The 20,075-nt window shown below is 46.0% G+C and overlaps 2 protein-coding genes across 2 annotated transcripts in view; both read left to right on the top strand.

The window, feature by feature from the left end:
• The first annotated feature begins 3,662 nt into the window (after positions 1–3,662).
• sncb (synuclein, beta) lies at positions 3,663–17,108 on the top strand. The gene is made up of 6 exons (XM_084448318.1): positions 3,663–3,774; positions 4,785–4,918; positions 10,827–10,856; positions 11,301–11,407; positions 14,989–15,078; positions 16,917–17,108. The coding sequence occupies exons 2-6, from the start codon at positions 4,798–4,800 to the stop codon at positions 16,947–16,949; spliced, it is 381 nt and encodes a 126-aa protein (XP_084304444.1). The 5' UTR covers positions 3,663–3,774; positions 4,785–4,797; the 3' UTR covers positions 16,950–17,108.
• Positions 17,109–18,186: 1,078 nt separating this feature from the next.
• The window catches only part of adirf (adipogenesis regulatory factor), a gene marked incomplete at both ends in the record, with an annotated part of 2,036 nt that continues 147 nt past the window's right edge, over positions 18,187–20,075 (top strand). The window contains 2 exons of the mRNA XM_084449116.1: positions 18,187–18,259; positions 19,860–19,922. Of these exons, the coding sequence (XP_084305242.1) occupies positions 18,187–18,259; positions 19,860–19,922 (136 nt within the window). The remainder of the gene's footprint in view (positions 18,260–19,859; positions 19,923–20,075) is intronic.

Here is a 20,075-nt window from a genome sequence, read left to right as displayed (position 1 = left end):
AACCAATGTGCTAGCTACTGTACATACCAACTATGCTACTATCAAACCAATGTGCTAGCTACTGTACATCCCAACTATGCTACTATCAAACCAATGTGCTAGCTACTGTACATCCCAACTATACTATCAAACCAATGTGCTAGCTACTATACATCCCAACTATGCTACTATCAAACCAATGTGCTAGCTACTGTACATTCCAACTATGCTACTATCAAACCAATGTGCTAGCTACTGTACATCCCAACTATGCTACTTTCAAACCAATGTGCTAGCTACTGTTCATCCCCACTATGCTAGCAAACTTATGTGATAGCTACTGTACATCCCAACTATGCTACTATCAAACCAATGTGCTAGCTACTGTACATTCCAACTATGCTACTATCAAACCAATATGCTAGCTACTGTACATCCCAACTATGCTACTATCAAACCAATGTGCTAGCTACTTTTCATCCCAACTATGCTATCAAACTTATGTGCTAGCTACTGTACATCCCAACTACGCTACCATCAAACATATGTGCTAGCAACATCCCAACTATGCTACTATCAAACCAATGTGCTAGCTACTGTACATCCCAACTATGCTATCAAACCAATGTGCTAGCTACTGTACATCCCAACTATGCTACTATCAAACCAATGTGCTAGCTACTGTACATCCCAAATATGCTACTATCAAACCAATGTGCTAGCTACTGTACATCCCAACTATGCTACTATCAAACCAATGTGCTAGCTACTGTACATCCCAACTATGCTTCTATCAAACCAATGTGCTAGCTACTGTACATCCCAACTATGCTACTATCAAACCAATGTGCTAGCTACTGTACATTCCAACTATGCTACTATCAAACCAATGTGCTAGCTACTGTACATCCCAACTATGCTACTTTCAAACCAATGTGCTAGCTACTGTTCATCCCCACTATGCTATCAAACTCATGTGATAGCTACTGTACATCCCAACTATGCTACTATCAAACCAATGTGCTAGCTACTGTACATCCCAACTATGCTACTATCAAACCAATGTGCTAGCTACTGTACATTCCAACTATGCTACTATCAAACCAATGTGCTAGCTACTGTACATCCCAACTATGCTACTTTCAAACCAATGTGCTAGCTACTGTTCATCCCCACTATGCTATCAAACTTATGTGATAGCTACTGTACATCCCAACTATGCTACTATCAAACCAATGTGCTAGCTACTGTACATTCCAACTATGCTACTATCAAACCAATATGCTAGCTACTGTACATCCCAACTATGCTACTATCAAACCAATGTGCTAGCTACTTTTCATCCCAACTATGCTATCAAACTTATGTGCTAGCTACTGTACATCCCAACTATGCTACTATCAAACCAATGTGCTAGCTACTGTACATACCAACTACGCTACCATCAAACATATGTGCTAGCAATATCCCAACTATGCTACTATCAAACCAATGTGCTAGCTACTGTACATCCCAACTATGCTATCAAACCAATGTGCTAGCTACTGTACATCCCAACTATGCTACTATCAAACCAATGTGCTAGCTACTGTACATCCCAACTATGCTACTATCAAACCAATGTGCTAGCTACTGTACATCCCAACTATGCTACTATCAAACCAATGTGCTAGCTACTGTACATCCCAAATATGCTACTATCAAACCAATGTGCTAGCTACTGTACATACCAACTATGCTACTATCAAACCAATGTGCTAGCTACTGTACATCCCAACTATGCTACTATCAAACCAATGTGCTAGCTACTGTACATCCCAACTATGCTACTATCAAACCAATGTGCTAGCTACTGTACATCCCAACTATGCTACTTTCAAACCAATGTGCTAGCTACTGTACATCCAAGCTATGCTATCAAACGTATGTGCTAGCTACTGTACATCCCAACTATGCTACTATCAAACCAATGTGCTAGCTACTGTACATCCCAACTATGCTACTAGCAAACCAATGTGCTAGCTACTGTACATCCCAACTATGCTACTATCAAACCAATGTGCTAGCTACTGTACATCCCAACTATGCTACTATCAAACCAATGTGCTAGCTACTGTACATCCCAACTATGCTATCAAACTTATGTGCTAGCTACTGTACATCCCAACTATGCTACTATCAAACCAATGTGCTAGCTACTGTACATCCCAACTATGCTATCAAACTTATGTGCTAGCTACTGTACATCCCAACTATGCTACTATCAAACCAATGTGCTAGCTACTGTACATCCCAACTATGCTATCAAACCAATGTGCTAGCTACTGTACATCACAACTATGCTATCAAACTTATGTGCTAGCTACTGTACATCCCAACTATGCTACTATCAAACCAATGTGCTAGCTACTGTACATACCAACTATGCTACCATCAAACATATGTGCTAGCAACATCCCAACTATGCTACTATCAAACCAATGTGCTAGCTACTGTACATCCCAACTATGCTATCAAACCAATGTGCTAGCTACTGTACATCCCAACTATGCTACTATCAAACCAATGTGCTAGCTACTGTACATCCCAACTATGCTATCAAACCAATGTGCTAGCTACTGTACATCCCAACTATGCTACTATCAAACCAATGTGCTAGCTACTGTACATCCCAACTATGCTATCAAACCAATGTGCTAGCTACTGTACATCCCAGGTTTGTTGCCGCTCCACGTTATAATCGTAACCCGTATTCAACTAATTTTAGGCCTAACATTGGGACATATTAAATCTATCTGAGACAAATTTGGTTAGGATGAGACCCCATAGTTAGTATGAGTCAGTGCTGCGCAAATACAACAGAATATCATAGGCCTATTGTCACAAGTATTTTATAATAACCTTACCCCCCCCCCGCCGCCCCGCCCCCACACAGTCGCCCTTTACTGAGCGACGGGTCTGCCTACAGGAAGATAACCTAGATCAGGTCTCAGAATTCTCCCAAGCTGGGAATGGTACCTTCCTCGGAATTCCTTATTTACTCAATGCAGGTTCCAGTGAATCGATACATGGTATACGACCACGGGTAGATGTCAATAGACTAGTGTACTGTATATGTGTCATAGGCTTTGTTAGCACAAAAATGACGGCGGTGACACCTATAGTAGAGCAGTATGTTGCCTATTCTCTTGTCTAAATCACACACACCCCCCCCCACACACACACACACACACATATATATATATATATATATATATATATATATATATCACACACACGCACACACACAAATACACACATACACACACAAATACACACACACAAGTTGATGTCTTATATATTGATCGTACAGTCTTTATTTTCTTTATTTCTGTTTCTTTGTTTCTAACTTTAATGAAAGCAGCATATCGCCTACCAACAATGATGATGCCTTATAATTTAGTGGGGAAATGGATGGGATGAATTGCTCCAAAAACCTTTAACCGCGCCGATCATTAACGATGAATAAGGGAGATGGGGAACACGGTGTTCCACAATTACGCTAAGCTTATTTCGTCCCTGTCCACCCCATAGCCTACGCGACGCGTAGTCATCCTTCAGCAGCTGACATCTCCGTGATCAATGTTAGGGGGCTACGTGCTTGTCTCTGCCTCACGGTCGAGTGGGCTGTCCCTATTGGTGGAGAGAATCCAGAGAAGGCCCATCTAGTGATCATTTTGAGATATCTCCCGTTCAGTCGATATTTAGATCAACAGTGCACCTGAAAAATAAGGGGACACGTCAGATCTGTAAAAGGTAAGAACAGTTGTGCATGTATCTACTACGATATCGTTCAAGATAGCGTCGTCGAGAGAAAACAGCGCTTTAGACCTTGTATGAGAAATATAACTATAACGGGACGGTATTAAACACACAGTGGGGGAAATATTACTTTGTTAATTTCGGTTCCAATTTCATGAATTGAGAAGCATCTACACGTTGGATTCGAGTTAAACGAGAACCCGAGGACGGATCGAAAGAGCAATTGTTGCATTTCAGTTGTAATTGTAGCTTAATCAACTTGCAATTTTCTTGATGGGAGTATCAAAGGTGACACCTTGTGCGTGGTACCAATTACAACATGATTACATCGAAATTATAGAGAAGAAAATGTTGTGGTGTCGAAGCTCGTAGGCTAGGCTTACTCGTAAACAGTATAAATATATATTGCAATATAAAGGGCTACCATCACCAATTGTGATGAACAGATATCGTGTATCACGTTTTTTAGTCTCCCCTCCCCCATTTTAATGAATTGCATTTAAAATGCATATCCTCCTTGTGTAGTTTAGTCTACGGGCTCCTGATATCTTTATCTATTTCAAAGCCACCACGTAGCCATTGAGAGTAACATAAGAAGTGAGTGCGTAATAATTAATGAACACGCGCGCAATTAACTATTTCATTGAAATATGTTTGCTCTGAATATTGTAAGAGGTAGAGAAAGGAAAGGGGGTGAGCTGGTATTGGGTTTTACTATCATGGCTGGATTGCAGCCACTGCAACCAACCATAGGAGGCGTTGCTTCTGTCATCGCCAAAGTCCAGTGGCAAAGCCTCAATGGGACAGCTTGTACAGTTACGGGGGAAAACGAATAGAAAAAGTGACAGCTTTTGTTCGTCATGGCTACATACTGTAATGTGTAACCTAATCACAATCAACACCGCGGACAGCCTGCAGTCAGCCTCTATAGACAACATAGGCTACACACTGCATTAGTGGGGTAACGTTATCCTCCTGGATGTTGCCAATGCATCTCTCCACAGCAGCTCGGCCAAGATGGACGTGTTCATGAAGGGGCTGTCTAAAGCAAAGGAAGGGATGGCGGTGGCCGCGGAGAAGACCAAGGAAGGCGTCGCAGTAGCGGCAGAAAAGACCAAAGAAGGGGTCATGTTTGTCGGTAAGATTCGGTTGAAACCCATATATCTCAATGCAATGCCATGCACGTTCACCACTAGTGCGTCGTGTTCATACACGATTGCTTCACGGATGAGGTAACGAATCAGCAGGGAGTAGGCTAACACACTGTAGCTCACACAGCGACGCTATAGGTCCAGAGATAGATGTACTCTTACTTTATTGGCTGGATGAAGGGTTCGGTGGGGTATTTTTGTGCGTGGCTGTAAGCCAGCGCACCTAGGATAGCAAATATCCATTTGTAGTCCCTCCCTGGCTTACTCCCTAGCTGCCTCAGCCCCGTTGCTGACCTGCAGTTCTATGTTGCTACCACAAGAGGCAATGGTCCCAGAACCTGCAGTTCTATGTGGCTATCACAAGAGCATTTACCGTTTTCGGCCACAGGAGGGCAGCAACAGGCTTAGATAGACAGTGGCCGTGTCCGAAATGCCTGCTACTTGCTATATAGCAGGCGAGAAGTAGCATGCTACTTCAAAAATGTGCCTGCTACCTTTCGCCTGCTATTCTCGCTTGCTATATTGTTGAAAAAAACGGCGAAAAACGTAGCAAAGTCCAGAGCATGCTATTCCGGATGTTACGTCACTGTTCAGCGAAATTTTCAGGACAGCTGTCATGGCCGACGCCAGTAAGCAGTGCATTAGCATTGTTAAGTACCTGCCATCAAATTAAGATTCTGTGAAATATATCGTTTCGAAAAATTATTTCTTTATCCAGGCATCTTAGTTTTAACAGTTTAATTATAGCGGAGCAGGTTATATTTGCTCGTATGTTGTATTTATTCTGTTCACAACTTCGCGATCAGCCAGGCTACAGAGCTCCAGGAACCCCTATGCCAAGCCGAGCTGGATCACATTGTGGCCAATGTGATCTTGTGTGATCGCGAACTTGTGAACAAAATAAATACCACATACGAGCAAATATGACCTGCTCCGCTATAATGAAACTGTTAAAACTAAGATGCCTGGATAAAGATTTTTTTTTTCGAAACAATATATTTGACAGAATATAACCAGAATATAAACTAACCACAGGTTCGAGGTCTCCTTTCGCCTCAGCGTAACGACGTAACCCACGCATTCCCGTCACCTGACTCAAGTAGCATGCTACATTTGTCTCGCCTGCTATATCGTTTTTATGGAGTAGTAGGTACTATATAGCATGCTACTTCTCGCCTGCTATATAGCAAGTAGCAGGTAGCAAGCATTTCGGACACAGCCAGTGGTTCCTTGTTCAGTTTCAGCAATTCAATGAGTATTTGAGTTAGGCTATTTAGTTTATTATAGTATAGACCCAATATGAAGGTCAGAGTCTTACCACAACGCCACTGTCCACGCCACGGACCCCACAAATCAGCCCCTGAAAGGGCTAGAGAAACACGGTCTTCACCGGTGGGGGCAGGTGGGTAGCCCGGAGAGGGCTCCACTGTCCCCGACCCAATATGACGTGAGGGGGCGGAGTCTCGCCACCACGCCACGGACCCCACAACTCAGCCCTTGAGTGGGCTAGAGACACAGGGTCTTCACTGGTGGGGGCAGGTGGGTGGCCCGGAGAGAGGTACACTGTCCACGACCAGCTCTGACCCGAGGGGGTGGAGTATCGCCAGCATGCCACTATCCACGCCACGGATCCCACAACTCAGCCCCTGAGTGGGCTAGAGACACACTTGTCTTCACCAGTGGGGGCAGGTGGGTAGCCCAGAGAGGGGTCCACAGCCCATGACCCAATATGATGCGAGGGGGCGGAGTCTTGCCACCACGCCACTGTCCACGCCACGGACCCCACAAATCAGCCCCTGAGTGGGCTAGAGACCCACGGTCTTCGCCAGTGTGTGCAAGGAGATTGCCCAGAGGTCACTGTACTGCGCTCAATCAGTTCTGACCCAAGCAGGCGGAGTCTCGCCACCACGCCACTATCCATGCCATGAACTCCACAACTCAGCCCCTGAGCGGGCTAGAGACACACGGTTTTCACCAGTGGGTGTATGGAGATTGCCCGGAAGTAACTGCACTACACCCGAACCGCTCTGATGTGAGGGGGCGGAGTCTCATCACCACACCACAGACCCCACGGCCAATGGGCCTAGTATATATACAATTAACTACCGGTGGAATGGTGGTGGAGCATCCATCCAGGACCCGCTGTAGATCTGCTAGCCTTGTGTTATCTGGGTTTATCCCTTACCTTTGTCCAGAAACTGAAGTTGAACAATTGCAGCAAAATAGCTAACGTTACAGGAATCATCAGTGTAACTGCTTTAGCGACTCACCGCTACCATTAATGTTATGGAAGCTGCTGCTAGTTGTTGTGAGCTCATGAGCTAACTGGTTATCTCGCTCTTATTCTGCAGGATTAGCATTGGAAGCATTGTAACTGATGTGTCCAGGCGACAAGACCTATCCTAATTTATCAGACATAATTTCATGTCATTTCAATTCACAGTTATTTCAGAGGCATGACTAGCTTCTGTCCTACCAGTCCTGAACAGAAACAAGCCAGCCACGCACATAAGCCAGGCTGGACCTGGCCTGGTTTCCATATCTTCACGTCCCTTCCTCCTGTTTGAATTTGTGTAGCCAGAGATTTCTCTCATTGCTTTCATTCATTTGAGGTTCATAGCAGGCTTTGCCCCAATTTCTCAGTTGTGCACACAAACTTTTAACGTAGCTTTAGCCTAGGCTACACATACTGTATATATGAGAGAGATTTTGATTCTTTAGTCTTTTCAAGCATACTGACAGCACAAAAGCCTTGGATTAATGCAGTGTACTGTATCATATTCATTCATAGTGTAGGAATTTCACCGCTCATAAATAATCGATCCTGCTATTTATATTGAGATAAAATTCACATCAATGGCTTCAGTGTTTTCTGAGGACTATGCCTGTACATGTACATGCCGGTTGGCATGAGTGCTGTCTTGACAAGTCAACCAGTCAAGCTCTGTCCCTGGCTGTAGGCTGTAGGCTGTAGGCTACTGTGCTTAATGTCTTTTAGGGGCTTTACACTGAAATATGAGAGATGCTGACAATGCTCTGTGTAAGTACTCTCTGCCCGTGTTTGGTCTCTGGACATTGCTAATGGGCTTCTGTCTCCATGATAGAAGAGTAACATAGTATGAAGGTTGCTAGCAAGATGAGTAAACAGAAAATGGGTGAAAGCGACGTGATTGGCAGCCTTATCAAACCTCCAGGACTCTGTGGAATCCTCACTGGTACAGGTCCAGTCCTTTGGAACTAATACGGTTGCTACAGGGGTTCCTTTTAGGATCGGACACAAGATGGCTGTGGTCTGGTGTCCTCCAGGTGTTCTCCTCTGACCCTCCCGGGCCTCGGGGGGGGGGGGGGGGGGGGAGTGGCCTTTAGTGCCACATGTCACTGAATTCTATGGCGACAGATTGTGTTGCGACAGGCACCCTGTGAGTGGTCCCCTCCCGAGGAGAGAGAGAGACAGATGGACAGAGAGACACAGACACTTTATATCTCTCCTCTTAGCACTGGCTGATTAGTAGCACAGAGAACAAATGAACAGCAAACTACCTTTGTCATGCCTTCAGTAGTAGCCTATCGGTGGACAAGGTATTGCAGCATCCCGGTGTCTTGACAACAAACTTACCCGCTATTCGCTAACTTATCGATTAACTGTCTTTTAATTGCTTCCCTGACGCCGCGTGACTTTGTCTATATCTGTCTAAACAGTCAGACCGAATCATATTCATCAGGCTGTGATTGCAACGATGCAGCCTACAGTATTTTTAATGTCACATTTCTGGACAGAACAACTTGAAACAGTGTGTTTTCCCACCGTTGTGCTTCCTGAACGAGGGACCCAGCAGTCTATTCCAGGACTCCCAGCCTCCAGTGGGGACACAATTAACCCAGATATTTAGCAGTGCGTCTCATTACCTCAGCCCCAGCCAGCATGTCAGACCGCAGCCTCTGCATATGTAGGCCTGGCTGTATGTGTGTGTGTGTGTGTGTCTGGATGTGTGTATGTGTGTGTGCGTGTGTCTGTCTGTATGTGTGTGTGTGTGTGTGTCTGTCTGTATGTGTGTGTGTGTGTGCGTGTGTGTGGTATATTGCTTCTTAGCCTAGCTGGAAACACATCCTCCCAACAGCCTCCTCCTCCCCCTTAGCGCCTCTGCATCCTGCATGCTGAGCGCGACGGTGGCGGCGGCGCCCTAGAAAGCGGCATTCGGTTCGCTTGACCACCCCTCGCGGTGGAGGAGGGGCGAGAGCCAGCCGATAGGTCCGTCAGCCGCCGCCCGCCCACCCGCCCGGCCGAGCGGTCAGGCTGCCCGGAGAGACGAAGGGAGGACACCCCCCTCCCCGCCACGGCCACCACCACCCCCCACTACAACTGGCTCCACCATTTCAGATGCGTCCTGCAGTACATCACAATAAGAATATATGCGTATTCATGCCCCCTGTTGAACTACAGTCAATGGCCGGTTGCGGTCATTAAGTAGCCTATGCAACCAGGTCGACTTGGCTGTGGGGAATTTTCTTGGATTTATTCTGCTCTTACGGTTGTTATATTTTAGCACCAAATCAGCATCCTGTTCAGTTTGCTGCCCCTACAAGGCTGAACTGTAGCGCAGACATTAATATCACAGACCACTGCTCTGGCAATGTCATTCTTATCTCCGGTTGGCTTATTCAAGATGGGGGAACCCCCCTCTAGTGTTCTGTGAGGCTGGCCAGTCCAACAGATCCCTGGTCATGGCTGCTGCATGTGGCTGCAGTGTCTCACCAGGGTACATGTGGTGTACTGTAGCCGCAGCACCATTTAACTAGGCCTCTCCTTAAATGGAAGCATGTCATAGATGCGTGCCCGTGTGTGTTTGTGTGTGTGTGTTTGTGTGTGCGTGTTTGTGTGTGCGTGTTTGTGTGTGCGTGTTTGTGCGTGCGTGTTTGTGCGTGCGTGTTTGTGCGTGCGTGTTTGTGTGTGCGTGTTTGTGTGTGCGTGTTTGTGTGTGCGTGTTTGTGTGTGCGTGTGGCCGCTGGCCGCGGGGCTCTTCTTCAGAAAGCGGTGATTCTGTGCCTCCTCCTCGTCTTTTCTCCTCCTCCTCCTCTGTGGGCTGCTGGTGGCCCCGAGGGGGGCGCCGAGCCGCGTGAGGGCAGCGAGGCGGAGCCACGGTGGGCAACCGGGGGAGGGCCGGACGGGGGAGAGGCGGACGGGGGAGAGCCGGATGGGGGAGAGGCGGACGGGAACGCGGCAGAGCCATTTCATTTCAAACCTTTATTTATACTTGTATTTATGCGCACTGAGGTTTCCCTCATTTACAGTGATGACGAGTTTACACAGAGACACAGATCAACAAAACGATGGAAATGTACAATAATAATAATAATAATAATAATTAAAACAGTTACAGGTTGAAGTACATAGGTCTAGAGCCATGGATGTAAACTCTGACTGAAGGAAGGACCTCAGTTAAAAAGCTAAGCTTCCAATATTAGTATCATTGCAGCCCCCCATTTAACACACAGAAATAATCATTTTGCAGTTGTCAGATATTCAACCCCAAGCGTCAGTGCTGAGTGAATGAATGGGAATGGTCACACAATGCACCAGTGGTAGTAACCTTTGGCCCGATGGGTGTCATTCTTCTCTTGCTGCTCCAGGGGCCTTCTATTGCTCTTGGAGCTCACGTTGAGCTACGACTATCCCTGCCGCCCAGCACTCCTGTCTGCTACTGTACCTGCATGGGAGAGAGTGGATTTCAGAGCTGACAGGGTGACCAGGCCCAGTAGGCCAGCGGAGTAGATGATTCATGCATATATCGGCATAGAGAACTTAATCAGACGTTTAAGGAGACATTTCACTAATTCAGACTCTTGAACTGTGTTTACAGTGTAATAACTCACAGTGTTTTGTTCTGTCCTCCTCAGGCCACAAGGCTAAAGACAGCGTGGGCACAGGTAAGTCTGCTGAGTTAAGTCGGACGCTGACATGAGTGGTGTCAGGGTGCTAAGCTGCTTATCAAGTTACCCCTGATTAGAAAATGAGAGTTTGGCCTGGTACTGGGGCATAGAATTAGGCTTGTGTTGTGTTGTCTTAAGCACAACAGGATGTGAGATTATACTACAGTAGTTGTGTGTGTGTTCCCCTTACTGTACACATGTAAATGTGCAGGCATTTGCACAAATGGAGATATCTCCATATGATTGTGTGGGGGGGGATTCATGCATAACGCTAATTTCTGTGTGTTGTGTGTGTGTGTGTATATTAATGACATTAATGTCCTTTGTATATGTGTGTGTGTGTGTGTGCGTGCGTGTATATTAATGACATTAATGTCCTTTGTATATGTGTGTGTGCGTGTGTGTGTGTGTGTGTGTGCGTGCGTGCGTGTGTTCTGGCAGTGGCTGAGAAGACCAAGGAGCAGGCCTCTCATCTGGGAGGAGCCATGGGGAACATCGCCGCTGCTACCGGGCTGGTGAAGAAGGACGAGTTCCCCTCTGACATGAACGTACGTCCAACGCTAACCGTCACGGGTTGACTGAGGGGGGACTGTGGCTGTAGGGTTAGGAACACATTTACACTCATCTTCTCACTGACCTACAGTACAGTCAGTTCCTCAGAGGCTCGACATTTTGATCTACTATAATATACTCACATCCATCTCAAGTACAGTATGTATAGTATATTATACAGACCGTACATCAGTACAGTATATTATATAGACTGTACATCAGTACAGTATATTATATAGACCGTACATCATAGCCTTCTTTTGCCTTTGTTCAATCTTTTTTATCCTGGTGTGGTTAAAAGATAGACGTCTTATTAGATGCTCAATCGATGAACACACCTTTCGCTTAGCATACGAATGAAACAGCAGCAGAGAGAGAAAGAGAGAGAGAGAGAGAGAGAGAGAGAGAGAGAGAGAGCCTACTACTTCAGGGAGCCAGTGAGTGTCAGTGTCCAGGTGCCATTAACAACCTAGCTGATCTCTCTGTGGGACTATCATCTCTCATCTCTCATCCACCCCCCCCTGGACCCCCGGTGACCTTCCCCAATGTCACCCCCTTTGATGTTCATCTCACAGCCTGTTAAAACACAGAGAGGGGGAGGGAGGAGACTGTGGTTGTAATGTAGTGGAGGCAGCAGACACCATAGACGCCTTCCTCTGACAGGGCAGCTGCCCTTCTGAACCTAGAAAACAGATCCTATCTTATCTATCCAGAACCAGTGGCATAGATAGAGTAGCCTGGAGACCCGTTCAGAATTACATTTAATTCGCCTTATTCACCTCAGCTGCCATATTGGTCAGTCTGACTTAATTAGGGTTGCGGATGCGGAAGTGCCCGTTGCCTTCAATGTTAAAAGTTCACTGTAAAAACACCACTTCAAGAACCAAAATAGTCAAAATGACAGGCTGAATACACTATGGGGGTTACAAACTCATCATTACCAGACTCCGATTGTTTTTCACTGCCGTTGTTTTCGCGTTTGGAAATACATCGGAGTGAATGCAGCTGACGGCTAACTATGGCTCATTCACCTCCATGTATTTCCAAACGCGAAAACAACGGCAGTGAAAAACAATCAGAGTCTGGTAATGATGAGTTTGTAACCCCCAGCCTGTTATTTTGACTATTTCAGTTGTTGAAGTGGTGTTTTTACAGCGAACATTTAACATTGAAGTCAACGGGCACTTCCGCACCCCAGACTGACCAATATGGCTGCCAGGTGAATAAGGCGAATTGCACTGTCTGTCACTCCATTATTGAAATCTAATGAGATCTAATGAATGATTAAAGTGGGCAGAACAATAAGGATGCGTTGCCAGGCTAATACCTGGGAACAACAGCACGCCTTTGCCTAGCAACTTCTCCATACTGGCCTATAGTAGTTAGTGCAGTGTATTTGTTAATGATAATCATCATTGTCAACAACAACACTTGGATGTGTCAGTCACCTGGATGTGCCAGTCACCTGGGCTGTGTGTCAGTCACCTGGATGTGTCAGTCACCTGGATGTGTCAGTCACCTGGGCTGTGTGTCAGTCACCTGGGCTGTGTGTCAGTCACCTGGATGTGTCAGTCACCTGGATGTGTCAGTCACCTGGGCTGTGTGTCAGTCACCTGGGCTGTGTGTCAGTCACCTGGGCTGTGTGTCAGTCACCTGGGCTGTGTGTCAGTCACCTGGATGTGTCAGTCACCTGGGCTGTGTGTCAGTCACCTGGATGTGTCAGTCACCTGGGCTGTGTGTCAGTCACCTGGATGTGTCAGTCACCTGGATGTGTCAGTCACCTGGGCTGTGTGTCAGTCACCTGGATGTGTCAGTCACCTGGGCTGTGTGTCAGTCACCTGGGCTGTGTGTCAGTCACCTGGGCTGTGTGTCAGTCACCTGGCCATCTTCCAGCACTAAGCCCCCCAGACCAGGACCCCCCCTGATGACTCACTAATCTAGTAAATCTCCCCCAGCCATCCGGTCTCCTGTAAGAGGATTCTGGCGAGAGCTGTGTGGGCCAGACAGGCCGCTCTGACACTCAGACACACACAACATACCGCACTGTTGTGCGTCGCGGCGCGGACGAGACCGTACCGACGCCGGCCCGGGTGCGTTCTGTGAATGGCCGAGGGGCTGCGAGGGCCGCGAGCGCTGGAACACGTGACCCACTGGAAACGGGGGAACGATGCGTTCACTGTTGACGATTGATCAGGATCAATACCCCCCAGCCTTTCACCAAGCAGGCCAAGCTGATATGACGGTGAACCTTTGTTGTTCACCCCCACGTGCACGCGTGTGTGTATGTGCGTGCGTGCACGTGTGTGTAGTAGGAGTAGTAATATGCTAGCTGTGATAGTAGCACACAGGATTGTGGTCTGTTCCGCTTTGGTCTAATTGACTTGATTAGCGGGGTTTAAAGATACATTAGTGCTGACCCAGCTTTCTTCTCATCTCCCCCCTGTCTCCTACAGGCCACCCTGTATCCGGTAGAAATCCCCCTGACTGCTGCAAAGACCCAGTGTAGCCACTAACCCTGTCTTCCTCTCTCCTCCCTAGAGTCTCCCATTCTTGTACTACACCCAGCTCCCGGAAAGTCCCCCCCCCCCCTCCCTTTCCTGGCCAAGGTCCTCCTAATGGCTCCCCATGGCTCCTGTAGAGCCCCCCTGCCATCCTCATGTCCAGCTCCATCGCCCTATGTGTCACCAGCAGTCCCTATCTAGACTCCCCCCACCCCCTTTTTATTCTTAGCTCTCTGCTTTCTGTCTCCACTTCTGCTTAACGGCGATACCTAGTTTACTCTACATTCTTTAAGAGCCTGTCTGCTTAGTGATTATTGTGTCGTATTATATGATACACTTTAATATCTTATTATGGCCTAGACATAATACAGACATCCAATAATGGCCAACATCTCTAACTATTTATCTACTCTACTGATAATCACGTCTCTCCTATGAAGTATGGAACCCATTTTTATTGCTCTGTAAATGTTCTTAGCCAATAGACTTAAAACATTTTCCAGGAGCTTGCTCAATCGTCTCATTGAGAGAGGTCAGAGAAGAATTTTTAAACCTCTCTTTTTCGGCCCTTGGGTGAACTGTTTTTTTGCTTCCCTCTGAAAAAATGTAGGGGTGTGACCTATGTCCATCCCGATTGCTCTCAGTAAAGCGCATTGTGTTGCCTGTGTAGGAAATGCACTATACAAATAAAGTTTGATTTGATGTGATCTCCAGGCCCACGTCTTCCGTAAAGAAGAACGCATCCTCTGTTCTAACCCTCTCAGCTATGAATGAACTGCAGCAACCCAAACACCACCAAGATTCTTATGACAGTCCTCTACTGTCACGTTGGTTACTGTAAATTATTGATGGATGGAAGTAGATTCTGATACATCCGTTTTTAGATCAGATTTTAAATAACATTGTGTGTGTGTGTGTGTGTGTGTGTGTGTCTGTATGTGTGTGTGTGTGTGTGTGTGTCTGTGTGTGTGTGTGTCTGTGTGCGTGTGTGTGTGCGTGTCTGTGTGTGTGTCTGTGTGTGTGTGTGTGTCTGTGTGTGTGTCTGTCTGTGTGTGTGTGTGTGTGTGTCCACACAGCCGGAGGAGTATGGGCAGGAGGCCGTGGAAGAGCCACAGGGGGAGGCCCTGCTGGAGCCGGAGGGGGACTCGTACGACGGGACCCAGCAGGTAAGATGTCCTCTCCCCTCTGACAGCTGTCGGCGTTGCGCACACGCACACACACACACACACGCACGCTTCGTCAGCTGATGGATGAGTCGCTTACTTAAGTCAAGGTACAACCGAATGACACGGCTGCGAGAATGATGAGATGGGGAATGTCATCCTGTCTACATTATCAGTTAGTGCTGCTGTTGGCGGCTACATACGCATGCCACAGTTGATTTTACCATCTCTTCTCACTAAACCAGAGCTATTATTTCAATTGCAGCATCAAGTGAAAAGTGTAGGATGACAAGTGAGTTTGCCAGAAAGTCAGTATTATCACCTCCCACATTTAGTGTGTGTGTGTGTGTTAGTGTTTGTGTGTGTTAGTAGTTTTGTGTGTCTGTGTGTGTGTGTGTGTGTGTGTGCGTTTGTGTGTGTGTGTGTTTGTGTGTGTGTGTGTGTGTGTGTGTGTGCGTGTGTGTGCGTGTGCGTGTGTGTCTGTGTGTGGGTGGGTGTGTGTGTCTGGCAGGGATGTGAGTCAGAGCAGTTATTTTAGGAAGGCAGCTCTCAAGGGCGTGACGTACCGTACTGAACCTATTCCTCTGTAGTCTGAGCGTCAGCCTATCTGCTTGTGAGCTAACGTTAGGTTTTCACAGCTGATAAGAATGATTCCTTGTGGTGCCTGGTGATTTTGTCTTGGTTGTTTTAAAATAATGTCCCTTATTTTGAGACGATCTAGGGAAGTGTTGTGCATGCTGTCTGTCCCTCAGTACAATGGGATATTGCATACACACTCGGTATCTCTGATGTCTTACCCAACTGGTGTTCAGTCGTTATCGATTTACCCAATAGGTGTATATTTTCATTTCATTTTATTTCAAGCCTTTATTTCCACTCGGGATCCACAGAGGGAGACCCTCATTTTCCACCGAAAATAATGATAGAAATATGAGGGTTAAATGTTTAGCCGATTTTTTCATCCTCTGAGAATCTCACCTCCTCCATCAATATTTCTATATTCCTATCAACGGCAAAACATTGTTGTATTTATTCATTTTAAATGAACTCCTGGAGAAGCGAATGATTCCGAGCATCATTAAGCTCAGTAATACGGTGTTTCACACAGGCGATAGTGCCTCTGCTCCATCCCTGCCCTTCCTCCATCCCTCCCCGCCTCTCCTCCTCCCCCTCCTCCGTTGCTCTCCCCCTCTCCCATCCGTCCTTTTAACGTGCTCACTTCTGCCTGAATGGGTGTGGCGATGACGCTCGGCAGCACAATGCATTGTGGGTAGCGTCAGGGTTTCCCCTGCATTGCTGTAAATATGGAGGCTCGGGGCCGCAGGAGGAAGGCACCTTCTCTAACTCCTCACAGCCGCAGGGTAGAACGGCCGGTGAAATGAAACATATCCGGTCAACAACCGTGTTCCCTCGCTGTGCAGGAAAAGCCCTGGAGGCATGGGCATAGATACACAGTGGTGGCTGTGTTAGCAGTGTGTGCTGCTGTGAGTATGCTAAGGCATGCTCTTGGTACTGGTGTCTGCTGCAGGCTAGTGCTGTCCTCTAGTGGCTGAAGTGAGACATTGACTTGACAGACTTGTGGTTGCAGCAGACGATTGCAGTGTGAACACATTTTTTACAATCATTTGGAGAATTAATAGAGAATTGCTAACTTCCATAACCAAGCTATCCCGATTCTAGAATAAGTAATATTTTGTCTGCATGGTACTATGGTCATGACAAAAGCATTTCCAGCAAGATTTATGAATGAACCTGACTGGTCACTTCCATGTGTCCAGTGATATGAACTGCTCTCTCTGTCTTCCTCTCTCTCTCTCTTCTTCTCTCATCTTGTCTCTCAGGAGCAGACCCAGGACTACGAACCAGAAGCATAAATCCACCATTCCAAGCTCCTGAACAACCAGCAGCACAATAACATTTCTAATAATAACAAGACAAAAGCAGAAAATACCACAATAAAAAAAAACTGTTGCAAAAAAGTACAAAAAGTATATATATACATATATATATATACGACAAGCATTCCCAGAAATTGTTCTTCCTTCAAGAGAAATCTTTTATTATGATATTTATTGTAAATGTCATGTTACTTGTGTGATATGTTGGTTGTAGGTAACTATTGAGATGTAGGATCGTCCTCTCGCTGTCTCACTTCTTTGATTCCCTCCCAACGAACTGAGACCAGAGTCAGGCTTGTTACTTTGTACTTGTGTGTATCTGTATTTATAAATGTATAGATGTATCTCCTCCAATAAGAAAAAAATAATAAATCCAGTTGCAAACAGATATGACTACAATAATATTCTCTAAGTGTCTACAATGCCTGTTTGTGGGGTTCTCTTTTGCATTTACTTTGAAAGCAAGTTATTTATTTGTTTAATGTTTTTCAAGTAAGAGTTTTATACATTGTATCTTTATAGTTGCTTGTGAAATCATTCCAGTGGACTATCTGTTAGAAATGGACAAACTATACATGTTTGTGTGTGTGCGTGTGTTTGTGTGAAGATTTTAATTAAAGTTTTTAATTAAAGTTAAAGTCAGTATAATGTATTGAAATCATAATGGTTGTCAGATCAATATGTGCTTTAAAATGCAGGAAATGTCAATATAAAGGTTTATGTGTCAAGATAGACAAACACATCCTGTAAATAAATAAATAAAAAAGTGAGAAAAAAACATTGAGATGTTTATTAAATGAAATCTGAATTTAACAGGGTTGAGCCAACTAACATCTGTTTATCTGTCTTTTTACTCTCTCTCTCTTTCTCTCTCACTCTTTCTCTCACACTCTCTTTCACTCACACACCAACACAAACACAGGATGTGTCTGGGGGTCTGTGTGTGTGTGTGTGTGTGTGTGTGTGTGTGTGTTGTTTAGAATCTGCTGAGGTGTGCTCTGGGGGGCTCTTTCTCCTGGCAAGGATGTGCCATAGCTGGGATGCCTGTCTGATCTGCCCTGTGTGCTGGTTTTGTCTAGGTAATCCAGCTGTAGCGTGCAGACTTGTGGGTGTCAGACAAAACAGAGGGTATTAAACGGGTTGTCCCTTCACATTGGCTGTACTGTGTGTTGTAGCAGCCTTTCAGAGGACGGGACAGACAGAGACAGGACCCATGGCCTCGTTCAAGAAGTCTTTTGAGGGGCTGAAAGGCCATTCGGCCTCGAAAGGAGTGGCAGAGAGTGCAGGTACGGTACCGGCGTGATCTAAACAGGACACATTCATTTATGTGATAAGAACATGTCAACTTTACAGTTATAGTTGCAAAACCGCTGGACTGAAGAGAAATGTGTTAATCTGCTCCTCGTTTTAGGTCATTAACACGAATTTCTAATGATCTTGCCGCTGCGTAATCGATCGTCTGTGTGCTGTACAGTATGCGAAGCATGCGGGGAACACACACAAACACACACACACACACCACACACACACCACACACACACACGTGCGGAGCGGCGAGGTGTGGATGCGTGAGTCATGTGTCGGTGTGACTCAAGCCCCCAGGAATCGAAATCTAAAGTGAAGGCCTATTGAACCGCGCCATCTTGGCTAGATTTGTAGTCACTTGGCTATTTCCGGTTACTTTTGACTTGCGCAGTTGAGCTTCTCTGGCCGACGCGCGTCCACGCACGTTCCCGGCTCTCCCCGCTTTGATTTAGCAATGAAAACCGGCTTGCATATTAACCTGTTTTTGTCAAATATATCAATTGGAGAAATTATTTTTTGATCCTGGCATCTTAGTTTTAACAGGTTAAATATAATTGAACATGTTTTGTTTGCTAGTAGATGGTATTCATTCCGTTCGCGATAACGTTATTGCAGCCAGGCTAAATTCCTCCAGGGAGCCAGTGACAGGCGAGTTGAAGAGCTTCACTCCCCGCCAGCAGGAGCTCTGGCCGCGGCTACCGCATCTCGGAAAACCCGCTGAGTTCATGGCTGCTATTTCACACTCGCCCTTGATCAATCCCACTACCGATCCATGGTAATAATGAATCAATCGTTCAGATCAGATCGGCAGTGCTGCATGCATGTTACAACATCATTGTAAGCTTTATTAACATAACCATAGCCTACATTTATCTAGAGAGATAAATGTAGGCTATGGTTATGTTAATAAAGCTAACAATGATGTTGTTATCTGATCTGAACGATTGATTCATTGTTACCATGGATCGGTATTGGGATTGATCAAGGGCGAATGTGAAATAGCAGCCATGAACTCAGCGGGTTATCCAAGATGCGGTAGCCGCGGCCAATGCTCCTGCTGGCGGGGAGTGAAGCTCTTCAACTCGCCTGTCACTGACTCCCTGGAGGAATTTAGCCTGGCTGCAATAACGTTATCGCGAACGGAATGAATACCATCTACTAGCAAACAAAACATGTTCAATTATATTTAACCTGTTAAAACTAAGATGCCAGGATCAAAAAATAATTTCTCCAATTGATATATTTGACAAAAACAGGTTAATATGCAAGCCGGTTTTCATTGCTAAATCAAAGCGGGGAGAGCAGAGAGAGCCGGGAACGCGCGTCTACATTTCAGATAAATGTGAACTTTTTCGTGGACGCGCGTCGGCCAGAGAAGCTCAACTGCGCAAGTCAAAAGTAACCGGAAGGCCAGAAAAGCACAACTGCGCAAGTCAAAAGTAACCGGAAATAGTCAAATGACTACAAATTTTGCCAAGATGGCGCGGTTCAATAGGGCTTCATTGTTGATAGCGGCCAGTGAATGGAGTGGCTGTATCCAGTTTATATAATACATCCATGGTGTGACTGCTGTGATTGCAGTCCTGGCAGCCCAAGAGGCCGTGCAGCAGGTGGCAGAGTCCTCCAAAGAAACCAGCAACATAGGTACAGCACAGCAGGGATCCCATCCACACACTCTGGGGGGGGGGGGGACTATTCATGATAAGATTGAAACAATTTATGCAAGGTTTACATAGTAACTAGTATTTAAGAGGGACTTAGACGAGGATCTACAGTATTGCCTTTGGGATTCATCGT

Source organism: Borostomias antarcticus (assembly GCF_949987555.1).
Source record: "Borostomias antarcticus genome assembly, chromosome: 14".
In the NCBI taxonomy this organism is placed as follows: domain Eukaryota; kingdom Metazoa; phylum Chordata; class Actinopteri; order Stomiiformes; family Stomiidae; genus Borostomias; species Borostomias antarcticus.
The sequence above is the reverse complement of the archived record's forward strand: the minus strand, read 5'-3'. Positions and strand labels throughout refer to the sequence as shown.

Bases quoted from the DNA above. Each gene is read 5' to 3' on its own strand.
- sncb (XM_084448318.1), top strand. From the start codon at position 4,798: ATGGACGTGTTCATGAAGGGGCTGTCTAAAGCAAAGGAAGGGATGGCG. The intron at 4,919-10,826 runs GTAAGATTCGGT...TGTCCTCCTCAG, and splicing joins AGAAGGGGTCATGTTTGTCG to GCCACAAGGCTAAAGACAGC. The intron at 10,857-11,300 runs GTAAGTCTGCTG...GTGTTCTGGCAG, and splicing joins TAAAGACAGCGTGGGCACAG to TGGCTGAGAAGACCAAGGAG.